Genomic DNA, 18,474 nt, shown 5'->3' on the forward strand with positions numbered 1-18,474 from the left:
AAATTGCATTGACCAGAGTCATGGTTGAGCATGGAACTCAACATACCCCAATTCTGGACCAGGAAATAGTTCCTAAATACTAGCTATCTTTGATGGCAAAACAACAGTCCAGGGGTGTGGAGATGACTTAGATAAGCAAAATTTTTAAGAGACAATGTTAATAGTAGTAAAAATACTACTAATAAATATTAAAATGCTGTCCGATGTCTGCCCAGGAGCAAATGTGCTGGGCTGGAAGAACAGAGATGTCTGAGTTTGTTCCCTGACAGCAATGGTAACACTATCTTCCCAAACAGGGGAACCCTTTTGACTTCCCTCCGATCTAGTCACTGGCATTTCATTTGTCCATTCTACAAAATGTATTGAGCACTCACCACGTGAGGCCCTGGGCTGAGCACCATGAGGTGTGGACGGGTGGGGCTGACTCTGTCCTCACCATTGAGCAGAAGAGGCGCATATCTTGTGGATTTCAAAAGATTGCAGGAGGGGATCCCTGGGTGGCTCAGGGGTTTAGTGCCTGCCTTCAGCCCAGGGTGTGATCCTGGAGTCTCAGGATCGAGTCCTACATCGGGATCCCTGCATGCAGCCTGCTTCTCCCTCTGCCTGTGTCTCTGCCTCTCTGTGTCTCTCATGAATAAATAAGTAAAATCTTAAAAACAACAACAACAAAAAATTGCAGAAGGGCCTGTAGGCTTGACTTTCGCAAGATTCAGCTCTGCCAACTCTAAGTCTTGCCTGTGTGTTGTGAAGACAAAATGCAATAATTTCCGTGACAAGTACTTGGTGGATACGGAATGTACTTTATCTGCTTCTGCTGCAAGGTTCAAGTTGTGCAGAAGGTGAGCCTTCACTGCGTCTGTGAGGGGAGGAGTGGGTTTAGAAGGAGCCCACATATCCCCCTAGGGCCCCTCCCTGGGCTTCTTCTGGTCTGGGAGGTGTTGTCTAAGCACCTCACTCTGGGCCACATCCCACTGCGCGGATGAGAAATGGGCCCAGTCAGGGGAAGTGGCTTGTTCAGGTCATGGATCAGGACCTACATATCCCTAGGCCTGGCCTAGTGAGTCTCTGCAGGCTTCCCGTCTGGGGCAGGGAGGGTTAACCTGACACTGCCCTAGTCCTCTGTCTCCCTTCAGCCCAGAGACGTTCTCAGGGAACACAGGGCAGAGCAGAATTTCCTGCTTCTTCAGATGGAGGAAGAACCTCAGAGCAGCAAAGACTTCATCCCACGCTAGGCAAGCGCCTCCACTTTCCATGCACACCCACGGCATCTTTGCTCATGCTGTTCCTTCTTCATACACCCTAACCCCACGTTCTCACTCTCGCTAACTCCGCTACTTCACAATTCACGTGGATATTTATCTCTTCCAGGAAACCTCTGCGCCTGTGCCCAAGCGACTCTCCTCCCGGTCCTCAATCGGAGTATTTGGGGCACATGTTTTGAATTCCGAGCTCTGTACCCCACATAGTTTTTATCCCAGTGTGTTAGAGCCAAGTAACTTCAATGCTCAGAGGTGGGATGCATTTGCAGAATGATTAATGCTATTTAAGTTCAATTCAGTAAATTTACCGAGCATCTTCTGTATGCTAGAAACGAATAGGAACCTGTCCCAAAGGTGAGGGAACAAAGGCCTTTGAGCCCACGTCTGATCCTTGTTAAGTATTGGCTACTGAGGCCAAGCAGTGTCTTTCAGGAACATCCTGAGGGGAAAATGAGGGCCTCTTGAAGAGAGACTCCCCAAGTCCATCATGGGGCTCCCCCAACCGTTTCCCACGTAGGTTCTCAGAGTGGCCCTCCCTAAGCCTTAAATCCAGCAGGGACCGAACGAACTGCGGCCGGGGACCCCAGAGCGGGAGGAACGGCTCCCCCGGCGCCCCCTTGCGGTGCTCTGCACCCAGGCCGCGCCCGGGAAGAAGCGCCCCGAGGGCACGGCTCGGCGTCCACGCCGCCTCCCACCCATCTCGAGTCCTGACGCCGCGCCCGGGCGAGGGAGCCGCTGGTCCCGGGGCCCCGGGAACGCGCTCCTGCCGCTCAGGGCGGGGTCTGACGGCGGGGTCTGACGGCGGGGGCCGGGGCGGGGGCCGGGGCCGACCTGCAGCGGGGCGGCGCTGGCACCGCGCGCAGCCTGTGCTGACTCACGGAGAGGGTCCTGCGGGCGGCGCCAGGCGGCCGTGGGGATGCGGGGTCGCGGGAGCCGGAGCCGCAGCTAGAACCCGGATGGGCGGACCGGCGCCGCGCCCCACGGTGCTCTCCGCCCAGTGCACGGCGCCCCCCAGCGGGCGCGGGGGGCTCGGCAAGCAACGCCACGCGCGCGGGTCCTCGGATCCAGCCCCCGCGCGGGACCGCGGGGACGGGAGTCTTCGGCGCGGCGGGGGCGGGGCGCGGCGGGTGGGCAGGGCGCAGTGGGGGGGGGGGGGGAGGCGGGCTAGAGCGCAGCGGGTGGGCGGGGCGCGGCGAGTGGGCGGGGCGCGGGGGGCGGGCCAGAGCGCAGTCCGGCGGGAAGCGGGGGAAGCCGCGGAAGCCGGGACGCTGGGTCCGAGATGACCGCCAGCAAACGGGTGGCGAAGGTAACGGCGGTCGGACGGCCCCTCCCTCGGCTCCCTGCCCCCTGCATCCCGCCCCGGCTCTCCGAGCGCCGTCATTTGTCGCCGTCGCCGCCGCCGCGTCGGAGGAGCGGGCTCCCGGAGGGGCGGGAGCGGGACCGGGGGGAGCGAGGGCGGGCGGGGGGCGGGGGCGCGGGTCGAGCGGGGCTGCCGCTGCGGTCCTGGGCTGTGCTGGGAATGGGGCTGCGCCGGCTCCCGTGGAGCCGAAACTGGTTTCGGTTTCGTTTCTTCTGCCAGAAACTTGGCCTGGCGATGGCCCGCGTCCCCCGGGGGTGCTGGAAAGGTTCCGAGAGCCGGGCGCGCCGCTGGGGTGAGGGGGTGGTTAGGCGCAGAGATAACGGGGAGAAGACCTTTGCCTTGGAGTAGCTCATGCCCCGGCCGGAGATGAGGCACCTACGTTTCTAGAGTCCGGGGAAGTACGGGGTGTTGAGTAGGGGTCAGGCACAAAGTCCCCTGGGTATTCAACGGAGGAAACGCTGCCAAGGCGGAGCTGGAAGGCGTCCTGGAGGAGGTGGCGCGCGCTCGTCCTTCTACAGATGTCGTCGGAAGCCTGTCATGTGCTGGCTCCTGTGCTAGGAACTCGGGAGGCAGAGATGAGCAAAAATCTTGCCCCTCCCTCCTTGAGCTTTCTTTCCAATCAGGGACACAGTTTGCAGATTGACTTATTTTTGAGAGAGAGAGAGAATCCCAAGCAGACTCTATGCCGAGGACAGAGCCTGAGCTGGGGCTGGGGCTGGATCCCACGACCCTGAGATCAGGACCCCAGCAAGCTGAAATCAGAGAGTCCATGCTTGGGGCTCCTCCGTGGCTCAGTGGTTGAGCGTCGTCTGCCTTTGGCTCAGGTCGTGATCCCAGGGTCCTGGGATGAGTTCTGCATCGTGCTCCCGGCAGGGAGCCTGCTTCTCCCTTTGCTTCTGTCTCTCTGTCTCATGAATACATAAATAAAATCCTTAAAGAAAAAGTCCATCTTTAACTGACTGAGCCACCCAGGGGCCCCTCCAGTCAGGAACACTATTTAAAGTGAGGTCTGGGAGGATGGGAAGCGGGCAAACTTAAGGGTGGGAAAGCCCAGGGTGTTTGAAGGACTGGGGTGTAGCCTGCATGTGGGCAGAGGTGGGGAAGCAGGAGCAGTCGTGGTGAGGTGGGTCTGACATGCCCTAGACTTTGTCTTGGAAGTGCCCCTCCAGTGTGTAGGGTGGGGGCAGGTTTAAGGGGGGTGAAGAGGACTGCCGGCTCCTCTGGACCTTTGAGAAATAGAAGGTCTCAGATTGGGGCCTAGAGCTGGCCAAGCCCAGAAGAGCTGAAATCTGGAGGTTAGCAACAAAAGGACGCGGAAGGTCTTTCTAGTCAAGTGGGAAAGGGCTGGGAGCCAGTATTTGCCACACTGACACGACTAAGTGCCAGGCTATTTACATTAGTTCGTGAAGTTCCCACAACAACTTTGTGTGAGATAAATTTTTACAAATGAGGAAGTTGAGGCTCAAAGAGAATAACTCGGTTGTCCAGGGTCACCCAGGAGGGAGGGATAGGGCTGGACGTGGAGCCCAGGTAGGTGGCTCTCAACCTGCAGGCTCTTCCAATGGCTTCTTTACTTTCATTTTCTGTTCCTCGGAGTCAGGTGGTTTCCTAACCGGCCTCAGGAAAAAACGGGGGCGTCTTAGCTTGAGTTTCACTATCCTCAGGCTTGCAGCATCTTTGGCAGAACTCTTCTACAACCGAAAGGTCCAAGTGATCCCCGTTATAGTAAAGTCAGGAAGATGTCCATTCCAGAGCTTCTCTGTTTGGCTTAGGGCTTCGTTCCTTTTTTTCTTTTTTTTAAACTATGTCTGTGAGGTGATGGCCCTCACTTTTTTTTCCTTTAGATTTTATTTGTTTATTCATGAGAGACACAGAGAAAGAAGCAGGAGACACAGGCAGAGGGAGAAGCAGGCTCCCTGTGGGAAGCGCCATGCAGGACTCGATCCCAGGACTCCGGGATCACGACCTGAGCCAAAGGCAGACGCTCAACCACTGAGCCACCCAGGTGTCCCTAGGGCTTCCTTCTTGCCAGAGGGTCATAGATGTTACTGGAGCTAGGATTCATGGTAGCAGGTGCTTCTACTTGGGGAGTAAAATATAATTGAGGGGTCATAGACTCTGGGTACAAGGCACAAGAAGCAGTTTGTTGGTATGAACAGAGACGGAGTATGGGCTGAGACACAGGCGATGAGGCCAGGGTTGCGTTTAGATGTTGGGGGTGCAGAGAAAGTTCACGTGGTCCACAGCCTGAAGAGCCCCTCCCAAGCTGTGGACTAAGTTTGAGATTTCTGTCTTCCTTTTGTTTGTACCACCATTTCTCAGCCTTGTCACTATTGACATTTGGGGCTGGGTAACCCCTTGTATGATGTCTGTCAGCATCCCTGGCCTCTACTCACTAGATGCTGGTGGCACTTTCCTGCAACAACCCAAAGTGGCTGTAGGCATTGCCCAGTGTCCGCTGGAGGGGTGGGGTCAAATTGGCACCAGTTTGAAAACCAATGGTTTGGGACCCCTGGGTGGCTTAGTGGTTGAGTGTCTACCTTTGGCTTCAGGTCGTGAGGCCAGGATCCCAGGATTGAGCCCTGTATCCAACTCCCCACAGGGAACCTGTTTCTCCCTCTGCCTGTGTCTCTGCTTTTCTCTTTGTGTCTCTCATGAATAAATAAATGAATAAAATCTTTAAAAGAAAAGAAAACTGATGGTTTATAATAACCATTTGGTGTTCCAGAGGAATATGACATGTCCTTGGATGTCTTTTTATTTGTTATTCTTGTTGTTTTGCTTTCTAAAAAAAAGGTCTGTTATCCTACAGGATGGACCCCAAAAAGGGAGCAGGGTTCTTTGGTCAGATTTTTTAAAAAGATTTTATTTATTTATGCATGAGAGACACAGAGAGAAAGAGAGAAAGACAGAGACACAGGCAGAGGGTGAAGCAGACTCCATGCAGGGAGCCTGACATGGGATTCGATCCCGGGTCTCCAGGATCACGCCCTGGGCTGAAGGCAGGCGCCAAACCGCTGAGCCACCCAGGCTGTCCTTTGGTCAGATATGTTTGAGAAGAACTGCGTGCTGTGGGCTCACATCTTGGAGATTCACGATGCACAAAAGCATATTAAAGGTTCTGGGAAGTCCTGCAGTAAAGAAATCTGTTTAACTTTGTGTTTTCCAATGTACTTGACCATAGAACCCTTTTCCATCCATAACTCTTAAGCATGGGGCACACCATACACATTTGCTCTCACTGGGCCCTCTGCCTTGGTGCCTGTCCCCTTCTCTGCATGGCGGACTCCTGTGTACTCTGCGTGGCCTGGCTCAGTGGCACCGTCTGCAAAACCTTCCTGCTCCCCTGTCCTGTCCTTCCCTATTGTGTGTGCACACATGTTCCTCACACAGTCACATTCATGTTTCTGCCAGTACCACAGGGAAGTTTCTGAGGGTGGGGCCCTTCCCACTCCAGTGTCAGTAGAGGATGCCCTGTAACGGGCTGGAGGGCGAATCCAGTGATATGCAGGCGCCTGGGCCACATCCTGGGGTGGCGTGGCTGGGGCAGGGGTGTGAGTCACTCCTTGTTCCCTTGTTTCTCTGTTTGGAGTGTAGAGTTATCCTGAGCTACAGTCAGCCTGAACCATCTCCCTTGCCTGGCCCTGGTCTGGAGGAGTTTGTCATAAGCACATAAGGGCCTGTTGTCATGCTGGACACACAGTGGATGCCTTGGGAAGAAGGGAGGGAGGGAGAAAATGAGGACCTTGTGTCTCTCCAGGGAGAGAGCGAGAGGACAGAGGTGTCGTATGTAGTATCTTGGTTTTAGGAGGAAAGGCTCCAGATAGAGTTTATTTCCGAGTGGTCATAATGTCTGGAAACAAGGATCATGCATCCCCCCCTCCACTTAGTACCTAAAGAGATTGGTGAGGCTTAAGGCAGATAAGTTACTTAAAACACTCAGCACTGTGCTCGACACATTCTTTTTTTTTTTTTTTTTTAAGATTTTATTTATTCATAAGAGACACACACACAGAGAGACAGAGGCAGAGACACAGGCAGAGGGAGAAGCAGGCTCCACACAGGGAGCCTGACATGGGACTCGATCTCTGGACTCTGGGATCATATCCTGGGCCGAATGCAGGCATCAAACCCCTGAGCCACCCAGGCGTCCCATAAAATCTTTTTTTAAAAAAAAATTTATTTATTCTTTGAGTGAGACAGCGTGTATAAGCAGAGGAGGGGCAGAGGGAGAGATGCAGACTCTCCGCTGAGAAGGGAGCTGGATGTGTGGCTCAGCCCCAGGGCCCTGAGATCATGACCTGAGCTGAAATCAATAGTCAGACACTTGGGCAGCCCAGATGGCTCAGCGGTTTAGCGCCGCCTTTGGTCCAGGGCCTGGGATTGAGTCCCACCCTGCATGGAGCCTGCTTCTCCCTCTGCCTGTGTCTCTGCCTCCCTCTCTCTTTGTGTCTCTCATGAATAAATAAATAAAATCTTAAAAAAAAAAAAGTGTCAGACACTGAGCCACCCTGGAGCCCCCGAGCCTGGCACATTCTAGGTGCTCAGTAAGGACTCTTTGCCAGCTCCTGTCCCAGAGGGTGTCCTTTGGGACTTGGGACAGCTTGCTGCTGGGACAGGCAGGCAGATGGGGGGCTGAAGTAGGGGAGGCTAACCCTCTGCCCACTGCTGTGCCCCCTGCAGGAGCTGGAGAGTCTTCAGGCAAAGCTTCCCCCCTACCTACGGGACCTGTTCAGTGATGATGCGGACGTCCTGGTGTGGCATGTGCTCCTCCTGCCCGTGAGTGTTCCTGGGGACCATGGCTTTTGTTTGGGATAACAGGCCAAGGACATAGGGTGGCTTAGGACTACTTCAGACTTTACCCTGCCTAGAATCCTTTTCTTGCCCGGAGACCAGTCATGGGCAGAGGTCTCTGGGTTGATTGTTTCTGAGGTCGAAGCAGGCTGATGAAGAGGCTGAAAGACTTCTGGATTTAGTAGGAGACTCTTTCCTCAAACCAGTAGTCACCAAGCCCGCCACACAAGTGTCAGCAAACAAATGACATCGAAAGAAGGAAACAGATCCCTTGGATCTTTGTCAAGGGATAGGGATAAACTTCCTGTTTTTCACAGTTGGCGGAATTTGACCTCTCAAACCTACAATGTATTTTGCTTTCTTTTAATGATCATATTTCAGACAACTTTTTTTTTTTTTTTTTAATTCCAGTGTAGTTTGCATACAGCGATATGTTAGTTTCAGGTTTGCAATGTAGGGATTGGACAACTACTGTTAGGTGTGACTACGTAGGTAACTCTTCTCTGATTTTGATTTTTCTCCATTTATGAGATCTCTCTCAATAAAATCTCCCCTGAAAACCATATTCTAGAGGACCTGTCTGACTGCCAAGATTTCTATTTTATCATTAATAGATGGACAGTGTTTTCTACGGGACAGTCATCTACACACCTTTAGTTTTGTGAACATAAAAATTAAAACAGTGAACATTTTTGGTAGCTCTTTGGAATATAAAGAGAACAATTCACTGGATTATTTATTTAGGACTTCTTACTTCTTACTTCTTTAGGATTTGGACAACGCAGTGTCCTGATTTAGGCCATCTTCTCTTTAACTGATCTGTAGTCTTGAAAAGGGGAGAAAGGCTGGAGTCGGGGCCACATATGGACGTCTGTTGTGTCCTGTGGGCTGCTAGGTTCAAGCAACCCATTTACCTGGCTTGGAGTAAGAACACCTGCTCTGGACCTCAGGTGCCAGAGGATGAAGGTGCCAGAAGGTGCTCCAGGGACGGATTAGATCCCAGGGAAGCTAGCTCTGAGGTGGATGAGTCAAAGTTGGGGAGCAGGTCAGAAGGAAGAAGGTGGATGACAGGGATACTCGGGGAAGGTCCCATTGCAGTGGATACTGTGAAATCAGAAGGCCCTATTGTTTGGCAAGACAAAGTGGTTGGTTTTCTGGTCTGAGCACAATTCCAGTATGTGGAGGGCATGCCCTGCCTCACCAGCAAGCAGTTCTCAGGACACCAGCTGGTGTCTTCCTCTTTAACTCCCTTCTGACACTATCTCCCTTGGAGATAGCGTCAGATCACACAGATTACGGCCCAGTCCCACGAGACTGTCCCCTCTGCACACACTCTCCAAACTCCTCTCAGATATCAGTTGCAAGTCCAGCTGCTTCTGACCGAATGGTTATAAATCAGAGATTCCCATGACCCCTTCCTCAGGTTCAGTTAATCTGCTGGGGTGGTGCACAGAATGCAGAGACATTTTCCTTTTACTAGATGAGCGTATTTTCTGAAAGGGTATAATACAGAACAGCCAGATGGAAGAGATGCACAGGGCCAGGCATGGGGGAGGGCACGGGGCTTCCACACCCTCCCCAAGTGCACCACTCTGCCCAAACCTTCACCTGTTCACCAGCCCAGAAGCTCCCTGAAACCTGTCTTTTTTGGGTTTTTGTGGAGGCTTCATTCCATAAGCATGAATGATGAAGTCATTGGTCATTGGCCATTGGCGATTGAACTGTAGTCCTTCTCCCCTCCAACCGTCCAACCCTGTGGTTGGCTCCCCAGCTCCAGCCCCATCCTTAGGTGCTTCCAAAAACTATCTCATTAACATAACATTTGGGTCACTCTCAACACTTGGGAAATTCTAAGGGTTTTGAGAGCTGGGAGCCGGGGAGCTATGGACAAACCTGAGAAATATGTCTGAATGACCAAATATATATTTCTTTTTCTTTTCTTTTTAAAAGATTTTATTTATTTATTCATGAGAGACATACAGAGAGAGGCAGAGACACAGGCAGAGGGAGAAGCAGGACTCTACCCAGGACCCCGGCCGGGATCACAACCCAAGCCAAAGGCAGGCGCTCAACCACTGAGCCACCCAGGTGCCCCTCAAATATATATTTCTTATAAATCACAGTAGCACAGTAGGTGTGCTCCCAGAAACTAGCCAGAGACCTTCCATCCATGCAGAGGTCCTGAACAAGCATATTGGTTGGGAAGATTGATGCAGAACAGCTAGCTAAGGGGGCCCCCAAGTGTCTGGTGAAGCCATAAAGGAGGCGTGGTTGGGAGGCAGGGGAAAGAGAATCCAGAAAGGTCTGTGGGGCAAGCAGACAGATGGCCCTTCAAAACCTCCATCTCAGTATATACGCTTACCAAGGTGGCCCCCCTTGTCACTTCATATCAGGGAGGCTGACAGTGGGACGAGCCTTGGGAGCTCCTGGTAAGAGTTCCCATTCACTGAGAGCCCCTGTGGCCTGAGCACTGTTTCCAGGATACTGCCTGAGCAGTCATCCTGCAGTCCTCTCAACCACCCCACCAGGAAGCCTGGCATCTTTTACAGAGATGAGAGGGAATGGAAGCCGAGGGGGCTGAGTGGTTCGTCACACAGAAGGTGGCACAGGGTAAGGTGGCAGGGCTCTGGGGATAGCCACGCACTTTCTCTAAACCCAAAACTTAGAAGGAAATCAGACTTTCTCAGCCGACCCCAAGGTACGGTGTGAAGCCATCGGGTGGTCCAACTTCTTCATGTCACGGATGGGAACCTGATTCCCTGAGGAGCTCCCAGCCACACCGCAGGCCCGAGGCAGAGCTGGGGCAGCTCCTGGGACCGCTGCTCCAGGGCTCCGCTCTCCTTCCCCACTAGGGCCCTGGAAGCTGGCATGCACCTCTGCAGGCAGGACACACCAGTGTTCTCCATCCTGTCCTGAGGCTTCACCCTTGGCCCTGTCTCTACCTCACAGGCCAGGGCTCTTTTTTTCTTTTTCCTTTTTTTTATTTTTTAATGATTTTATTTTATTTATTTGACAGAGAGAGAGCACCTGCACCAAGCAGCAGGAGCAGCAGGGACAGAGGGAGAAGCAAACTCTTCACTGGGAAGCCTGATACAGGGCTCATCCCAGGACCCCCGATCATGACCTGAGCCAAGGCAGACGCGTAACCAGCTGAGCGCCACCCCCCACACCATCCCCAGCACCTGCCAGGGCTCTTCTTATCAAGAATAGAAATGCTGAGGGGATCCCTGGGTGGCTCAGTGGTCTAGTGCCTGCCTTTGGCCCAGGGCGTGATCCTGGAGTCCCAGGATCGAGTCCACGTCGGGCTCCCTGCATGGAGCCTGCTTCTCCCTCTGCCTGTGTCTCTGCCTCTCTCTCTCTCTTGTCTATCATGAATAAACAAATAAAATATTAAAAAAAACAAAGAATAGAAATGCTGAGACATTCTCCTCATCAGCCCTTAGGCCATCCCTTCTTCTATCTCAGACCCTCCCAGGACCACGATGGCTCCAGTTTTGCCCTCTGCTAAATGAAGAGGAGCTCTTTTAAAACCTTGACCCTGGGTTTAGATCTGTAGGTCATTCTGGCTGTCTTTGTCTTGTCTTCTCAGTAGAAGTTTCTGAAAGGAGCTGGAGCTTTGGAACCAGCAGGGAGCCCCTGTGCCCTTGTGCTGGGGTCACCTGAGTCCTCAGGCTGCTCACTTCTGGGAGCGTAGACCTAGTGCTTATGTGTGGGGATGTAGGGACGACCGTGCTAGTTTCCTGGCCAGCGCACCACTGTGGCCCTGGCAAGCTACAGTGAACTTGAGTTTCCTCATCATAATATAAATGCTAGTAGCAGTGAGTTTTCATAATACTTCCTGTATTGGGACACCTGGGTGGCTCAGCAGTTGAGTGTCTGCCTTTGGCTCCAGGCATGATCCTGGGGTCCCAGGATCGAGTCCCACATCGGACCCCCTGCATGGAGCCTGCCTCTCCCTCTGCCTGTGTCTCTGCCTCTCTCTCTCTCATAAATAAATGAATAAATAAAATCTTAAAAAAAAATACTTCCTGTATTCTCCAAAGGTAGTGCTTCCCATGTGAAGGCCCTGTTCTAAGGCCTTAACATAAATGAACTCATTTACTACTCACATAAGCTCTGTGAAGAAGCCTATTATTATTCTCATATAGAAGCACAGAGAGGTTAAGTTACTTGCATAAGATCACACAGCAAGGGGATAGCAGAGCCAAGATTCATCCTGAGGCAGAGTGGCTCCAAAGGCCATGTAATCCCTACCTTCCGCTGCGTGGACTAATGTGTGTCAAGCCCTTCACATAAGGTGGCACAGAGTAGATGCTCAGGAGAGCTTTTAGGTTGCTCAGAGTCTGGAGGGTCTGGCTCCTGGCAACCCCAAACCCCCAGTCACTCCAGCCCCTGATTTCTTTCTTTAAGAATTTTTTTTTTTTTAATTCTGGTAAAAGTACACGATAACACGATTTGCCATTCTAAGCCTTTTTTTCTTTTTAAAGATTTTATCCATTTGAGAGGGCGGAGGGGAGCAGTGGGGCAAGGGAGATGGACAAGCTGACTCAATGAAGAATGCAGGGTCCAACTCAAGACTCGATCCCAGGTCCCCCATCTCATGACCTGAGCTGAAACCAAGAGTCAGATGTTTAACTGCCTCACCGACCAAGCCACCCCGGCGCCCCCCATTCTAACCCTCATGTTTATAGTCAGCGGCACTCAGTATGTTCCCATTGTTGTGCGACTATCCCCATGGTCCACCTCCAGAACACTTTCATCTTTCCCTTCTGGAACTCTGTACCCATGAAACACTGACTCCCCATTCCTGCTCCCCACCCCACTCAGCACCTGTCAACTCATTTTCTATTTTATGGCTGTGAATCTGACTCCTAGGTACCTCCCCCGAGTGGAGTCCTATAGTATTTGCTCTCTTTTTTTCTACCTTATTTCACTTAGCATAATGTTTTCAGAGTTCATCCACATTGTGGCACTTTACCATTCTTCTTTTTTTTTTTTTTTTAAGGTTTTTAAAATTATTTATTTATTTATTCATGAGAGACACAGAAAGAGAGAGGCAGAGACACAGACTGAGAGAGAAGCAGGCTCCTGCAGGGAGCCTGATATGGGACTCGATCCCAGAACTCTGGGGTCACACCCTAAGCCAAAGGCAGACACTCAACCACTGAGCCACCCAGGAGTCCCTTACCATTCTTTCTTAAGGGTGAGCAACATCCTATCGTACATATAGGCCACGCTTTGTTTACCCACTCATTCATTGAGGGGCATTTCAGTTCTTTCAACTTTTTGCCCCTGTGAATCATGCTGCTGTGAGCACAGGTGTACAAGTATCTATTGGAGTCGCTGCTTTCGGTTCCTTTGGGTATGTACTTGGAGCTGAAACTGCTGGATCTTATGCTAATTCTATATATTTTTTTCAAGATTTTATTTATTTATTCATGAGAGACACAGAGAGAGAGAGAGAGAGAGAGAGGCAGAGACACAGGCAGAGGGAGAAGCAGGCTCCATGCAGGGAGCCCGACGTGGGATTCCATCCCGGGTCTCCAGGATCACGCGCTGGGCTGAAGGCAGTGCTAAATCGCTGAGCCACCCACGGATCCCCCTAATTCTATGTTTTGATTTTTAAGGAACTGCCATGTAGTTTTGCACAGCAGCTGCACCATTTTACATCCCCGAGCCCCTGACATCTTAGCATTTCATTTTCTCCATGTCCTCTCACCACTAATAATGATGTTCTCCATCACTTGCTCACTGTGCCCACAGAGAAGATATCTGTCCTTCCTCCTCCCCTAATTCTCAGATGACCATTGGTGACAACATGCAAAGACCTTGAAGGTATTATGTGAAGTGAAATAAGTCAAGCAGAGAAAGACATGCCATGTGGTCTCTTATATGTGGAATCTAAAGAAACAAAACCCAAAAAACTGAACTAACAGAAAAGGAGATCAGGTTCTGGTGTTTATCGGAGGCAGAGGGGGGTATATGGAGGGAAGTGGTAAAAAGGTATAGACTTCAGGGTCTCAGTCAGGGAAGCATCTGACTCTTGCTCTCAGCTCAAGTCTTGATCTCAGGGTTCTAAGTTCAAGCCCCATGTTGGGATCCACACAGGATATGGAACCTACTTAAAATGTTTTTCAAAAATAAAATGTGTAGGGGTGCCTGGGTGGGTCAGTTAATTAAGTGTCTGCCTTCAGCTTGGCTCATGATCCCGGGGTCCTAGGATCAAGCCCCACATCGGGCTCCCTGTTCTGGGGGGGAGCTGGCTTCTCTCCCTCTGCCTGCCACTCCCCCTGTGTGTGCTCTCTCCAATAAACAAAAATCAAATTTTTTTTTTTTAAAAAAAAAGGTGCAGGGATCCCTGGGTGGCGCAGCGGTTTGGCGCCTGCCTTTGGCCCAGGGCGCGATCCTGGAGACCCGGGATCAAATCCCACATCGGGCTCCCAGTGCATGGAGCCTGCTTCTCCCTCTGCCTGAGTCTCTGCCTCTCTCTCTCTCTCTCTCTGTGACTATCATAAATAAATAAAAAAATAAAAAAAATAAAAATAAAAAAAAAATTAAAAAAAAGGTGCAGACTTCCATTTATAAGATAGGTAAGTGCTGAGGACACACAGCATGGGGACAGTAGCTGACACTGCTGTGTGGCACACAGGAAAGTAAGACAGTAAATCCTAAGAGTTTTAATCACCAGGAGAAACTTTTACCTTTTTTCTTTTTCTTCTTATTGTATCTCTATGAGAAGATGGATATTAGCTAAGCCCATCGTGCTCATTTCACTGTGTATGTAAATCAAACCTTTGCACTATACACCTAAAATTTATGCGGTGATATCTGTCAATTATTTTTCAGTAGAACTGGAAAAAAGTTCATTATTGGGGAAAAGAAAAAAAAGGAGGTGGTTCTTAGAGCTCATCTAGTCAAACTTGACCCAATTTTCGAATGAGGAAACAGACTCAGAGGTGGGGGTGGCTGGCCTGCAGTCAGTTGCCCAGCAAGAACCAGGGTCCGATTTTTGTAACTCCCAGGCCAGTGTTGTTTTGTGACTCGACTCTTCCACGAATCTGTGGCTCAGTCATCAAGTGCGTGCAGGTGCCATCTGTATCCATTCATGGTCCTACCTGGGGGTATAGCAGAGGATGCTGGGAACCCAGGGTAGGGTGGGGAGGAGGGGAGCCAGACCAAGGCCCTAGGAGGAAAACCATCTTTCTGGAGGAGACATGTCTTAAAACAGAGCTTAACCTTCTGTTGCACAGGAGAAACCACCCTATAACCTCAAGGCCTTCCACCTGCGCATCAGCTTCCCCGAGGACTACCCGTTCAAGCCCCCCACGGTGACCTTCACCACCAGGATCTACCACCCCAACGTGGGCCATGACGGAGATGTTTGCCTGCCCATCATCAGCAAGGAGAACTGGAATCCTCACACCAAGGCCTGCCAAGGTGGGACTGGGTCTCCCCTAACAGGACGGACTGATCCTGGATTCAGGGTTATGGGACTGGTTTTGAGGCAGGAAAGCCCAAAGAAGGGGAAATAAAGATTGCAGGTCTCAGCCTGTCTTTGGGCAGAAGGGATGCATCCTGAGATCCTGGGCTGGCTGGCCTGGTGCTGCCTCTGCTCGTCTACCTGGGCAGGTGTAACAGAGCAGCATGGTTAGGGGTCGTGGGAGAGAGAAGCCGTAGGCTCTAGGGGGAAGCACTCTGGAGCTCTGTCTGCGGACCTTGGTGAGGTCTGCTCCTCCCCAGGCTTGGTGCCATAATGACAGTCGAGGGGATTGGCCCAATGATGGCAGTACACGTCGATTAAGCCCTTGGAGGACCATGCTGGGAGCTTCGCACGCTGGCTTTGCCCAAATCCCCAGCAGCCCCATGTGCGGTGTCCCTGTCGCCCCGTTGTTTAACTAGGTGAGGACCCTGGGGCATGTGACAGGTCAAGCGCTCGCCCGCTGTTATACAGCTGGCAAGTGGCCGAGCTGGGCTTCAAAGCCAGGCTTGGCTGACTCTAGGACAGCGCTCCCCAGGAAGACGTTCTGTAGAGAAAGAAATGTTCCATAGCCGCACAGTGCGGTTCCCCAGTCAGTAGCCACGTGTGGCTCTTGAGCACCTGACATGTGGCTAATGTGACTGAGGAACTGAGTTCCTAATTGCAGTTAATTTTAATTCATTTCAAGTTATGTATCTGCACATGGCTAGTGGCTACCATAGTGGACAGTGTGTTTCTAGACTCCATGAGTGTGATCTGTGTGCAGAGTCTGTCTTGCTTCTGGACCAGCTCAGTTCTTCTTTTTTAAAATTAATTAATTAATTAATTAATTAATTAATTTTAAAGATTTTATTTATTTATTCATGAGAGACACAGAGAGAGAGAGAGGCAGAGACAGGCAGAGAGAGAAGCAGGCTCCATGCAGGGAACGCGATGTGGGATTTGATCCCAGGACTCTAGGATCACACCCTGGGCCGAAGGCAGGCGCTTAACCACTGAGCCACCCAGGCGTCCCTCATTTTTTTTTTTCCTCATTTATTTTTTTAAGAGACAGATAAAGAGAGAGCGTGCACGCTTGAGTGGGGGTGCAACTGAGGGGATGGGAGAGGGAGAGAAACTCAAGCAGACTCCCCACTATGCAAGGAGCCTGATGCTGGGCTTGATCTCATGCCCCTGAGATCAGGACCTGAGCTGAAATCAAGAGTCAAATGCTTAACTGAGCCACCCAGGCTCCACGACCAGCTCAGAATTCTTAGCCTTAGGAACAAGGATCCCTGGGGGGAAAAGGGGAGGGGAGATGTGTCCAGGGGGACTGTAGAGCGCTCTTTGCTTAGAACCCCATGTTTGTGTATGTTCGCATGTGCACATGCCTCAAGTGATGGGCCACTCCCTTCACCAGGTTCCCAGAGGAAAGATTGGGAGGCCACTGGGCAGTCGTGGTTTCCAGTCTTTAGAATCAGAACCCTTTTTCCCAAATAAAAGTTGATTTATTTAGAATCCTATCAAACAGAAAAACAGAGTGGTTCTTGTTGAAAAGGGGGTGAGACTCAGAAACCCCATTTATCTCATCAACCCCCATGATGGGAAGCTTCTCTGAAGCCACAGAACGTGGTTTGAAAGCACTGGTGCAGCCGGTCAGGGCTCTGGGCCCCATCAGTGAGGAATGAGGGCCATTTGACTTGGTCATAGAGTTATCATGGTCATTCCATCCAAGGAGATGGAACCTCCTTGGGAGTCCTCCACAGAGTGAGTATGGGATGCCGGGGGACCTAGGGGTGGGCTGCCATCGCCTCCTTCCCACGGTCTTTCTCTCATCCTAATGTCCTGATCTGGCCTCTCTCCCCAGTCTTGGAGGCTCTCAGCGTGCTGGTGAATAGACCAGACCTGGGGCAGCCAGTTCGGGTGGAGCTCGCCGACCTGCTGACGCGGGACCCAGAGCTGTTCAACAGAAAGGCCCAAGAGTTCACCCTCCAGTATGGAGTGGACCGGCCCTCCTAACTGGTTCTGACCCCTCTCTGTTGCTGGGTCCTCTGTGTGATGGACGACATGTTTGACAGACTGGGTGCTAGAGCCCCTCTCGTTTGTTTCATGTTTTCCTTCATGGGTTGTTAATCATTAGTCTGTGTGTGTGTGTGGTGTGTGGTCCCATTCCCAGGTTCACCTGGCCACAGGTGAGCCTTTCCTGCTCTCTTTTTTACCCCAGAGCCAGAGGAGTTCACGTTTGTGCAGTGACAGGCCAGCTCTCCAGCACTCTGTGGCCTGAAAATCTGGTCTCACTAATTGCTCTGTCTTACAGACACAGGTCACCTTTGGGCCAGGTGGCAGGAAACAAGCCCAGAAGGCAACTAGAATCTCCATGGGGCCCTGGCATCCCAGGGGGCAGAGGGGACATGGGGAGTGTGCATGGGAGAAGGATTTGTCTTTACAGTTGAGCAATTTGTTGAGTGATTGAAGTCAGACCGCTAATAGGTGTACTGTATGTTTAGGTTCAGTATTAAATGTTTCCTTTTCTACTGATAAATCACAAAATAAAGAATCTCGATCCTGGAAATCTGATTACATGGTTCTGTTTTTTTGTTTTTGTTTTTAAGATTTATTTACTTATTTGAGAGAGAAAGCATGAGTAGGGAGAGAGGCAGAGGGAGAGGGAGAGCATCTCAAGCAGACCCCCTGATTAGCGCAGAGCCCGAGGCGGGGCTGGATCTCACGACCCTGAGATCATGACCTGAGCCAAAACCAAGCTTTGGATGCTCAACCAGTTGAGCCACCCAGGCGCTCCTGATAACGTGGTTTTAAACTTTTTTTTTTTTTTCTAAAGACTATTTATTTGAGAGAGAGAGAGAGCACATGTGGGCAGGGGGCTGGGCAGAGAGAGAGGGAGACTCTCAAACAGACTCCAGGCCGTATGTGGAGTCTGAGGCGGGGCTCATTCCCACGACCCCGAGATCATTGTGAGCTGAAACCAAGAGTCGGATGCTTAACCGGCTGAGCCACCCAGACGCTCCCGACTACATGGCTTTGAGACCACTTGCAATCCCATTCGGTTGCCAGTTCCTAGGGGCTAGCCTTCACGCTGGGAGGAATGTCCCCTTCCATCCAGTCTGGAGAGACCACAGGAACCATCTGCTGTCCACTCATCAAAGTCGAGGATGAATTTGGAGCCTGGCTGAGTGTTTGTTGAGAGGACGGAGTGGTCTCCTCAGGAGAAAGTGAGGCTGAGGGTTAGCTCCCATCTACTAAAAAGTGTGACCCCGTTGGCTCGCTGGGCTTTGAGCCTTGTGTAACCCCAAATACCATGGGGAAGGCTGGCCACGAGGGACTAGGCTGGTAACACGTCCACAGGGGTAGCGCCCCCGTTTTGCCGATGAGACTACTGAGGCACACGGTGCTTCCGTGGAAGCCCAGGTCTGCTCTGCCAGTCAGGGCAGGGCCCACACCTCTTGCCACAGTACCGAGCTGGCTGGTTTTTGTTTCTGTGTTTTTCATGAGCTGTTCTTACCAGCCCATGAGCTCCAAATGGCTGGCAGAGGGAGACAGGACTATTAGCAGGAAATTATAAGCAGCTCAAGGCTTCATCTCTAATG

General features: G+C 51.5%; 1 protein-coding gene across 2 annotated transcripts; it reads left to right on the forward strand.

Annotated features, from left to right (window-relative positions):
- The first annotated feature begins 2,454 nt into the window (after window positions 1-2,454).
- Window positions 2,455-17,446, forward strand: UBE2L6 (ubiquitin conjugating enzyme E2 L6). Of its 2 annotated transcripts, XM_038563232.1 has the most exons (4): window positions 2,455-2,565; window positions 7,303-7,398; window positions 14,664-14,850; window positions 16,737-17,446. In XM_038563232.1, the coding sequence occupies exons 1-4, from the start codon at window positions 2,539-2,541 to the stop codon at window positions 16,886-16,888; spliced, it is 462 nt and encodes a 153-aa protein (XP_038419160.1). In that variant the 5' UTR covers window positions 2,455-2,538; the 3' UTR covers window positions 16,889-17,446. The 2 variants fall into 2 exon arrangements, with proteins under 2 accessions (XP_038419160.1, XP_038419161.1); XM_038563233.1 differs by lacking the exon at window positions 7,303-7,398 and having other exon boundaries at window positions 2,466-2,565.
- The last annotated feature ends 1,028 nt before the right edge of the window (window positions 17,447-18,474 follow it).

The sequence above is a fragment of the Canis lupus genome, chromosome 18, assembly GCF_011100685.1.
Source record: "Canis lupus familiaris isolate Mischka breed German Shepherd chromosome 18, alternate assembly UU_Cfam_GSD_1.0, whole genome shotgun sequence".
Taxonomy (NCBI): domain Eukaryota; kingdom Metazoa; phylum Chordata; class Mammalia; order Carnivora; family Canidae; genus Canis; species Canis lupus.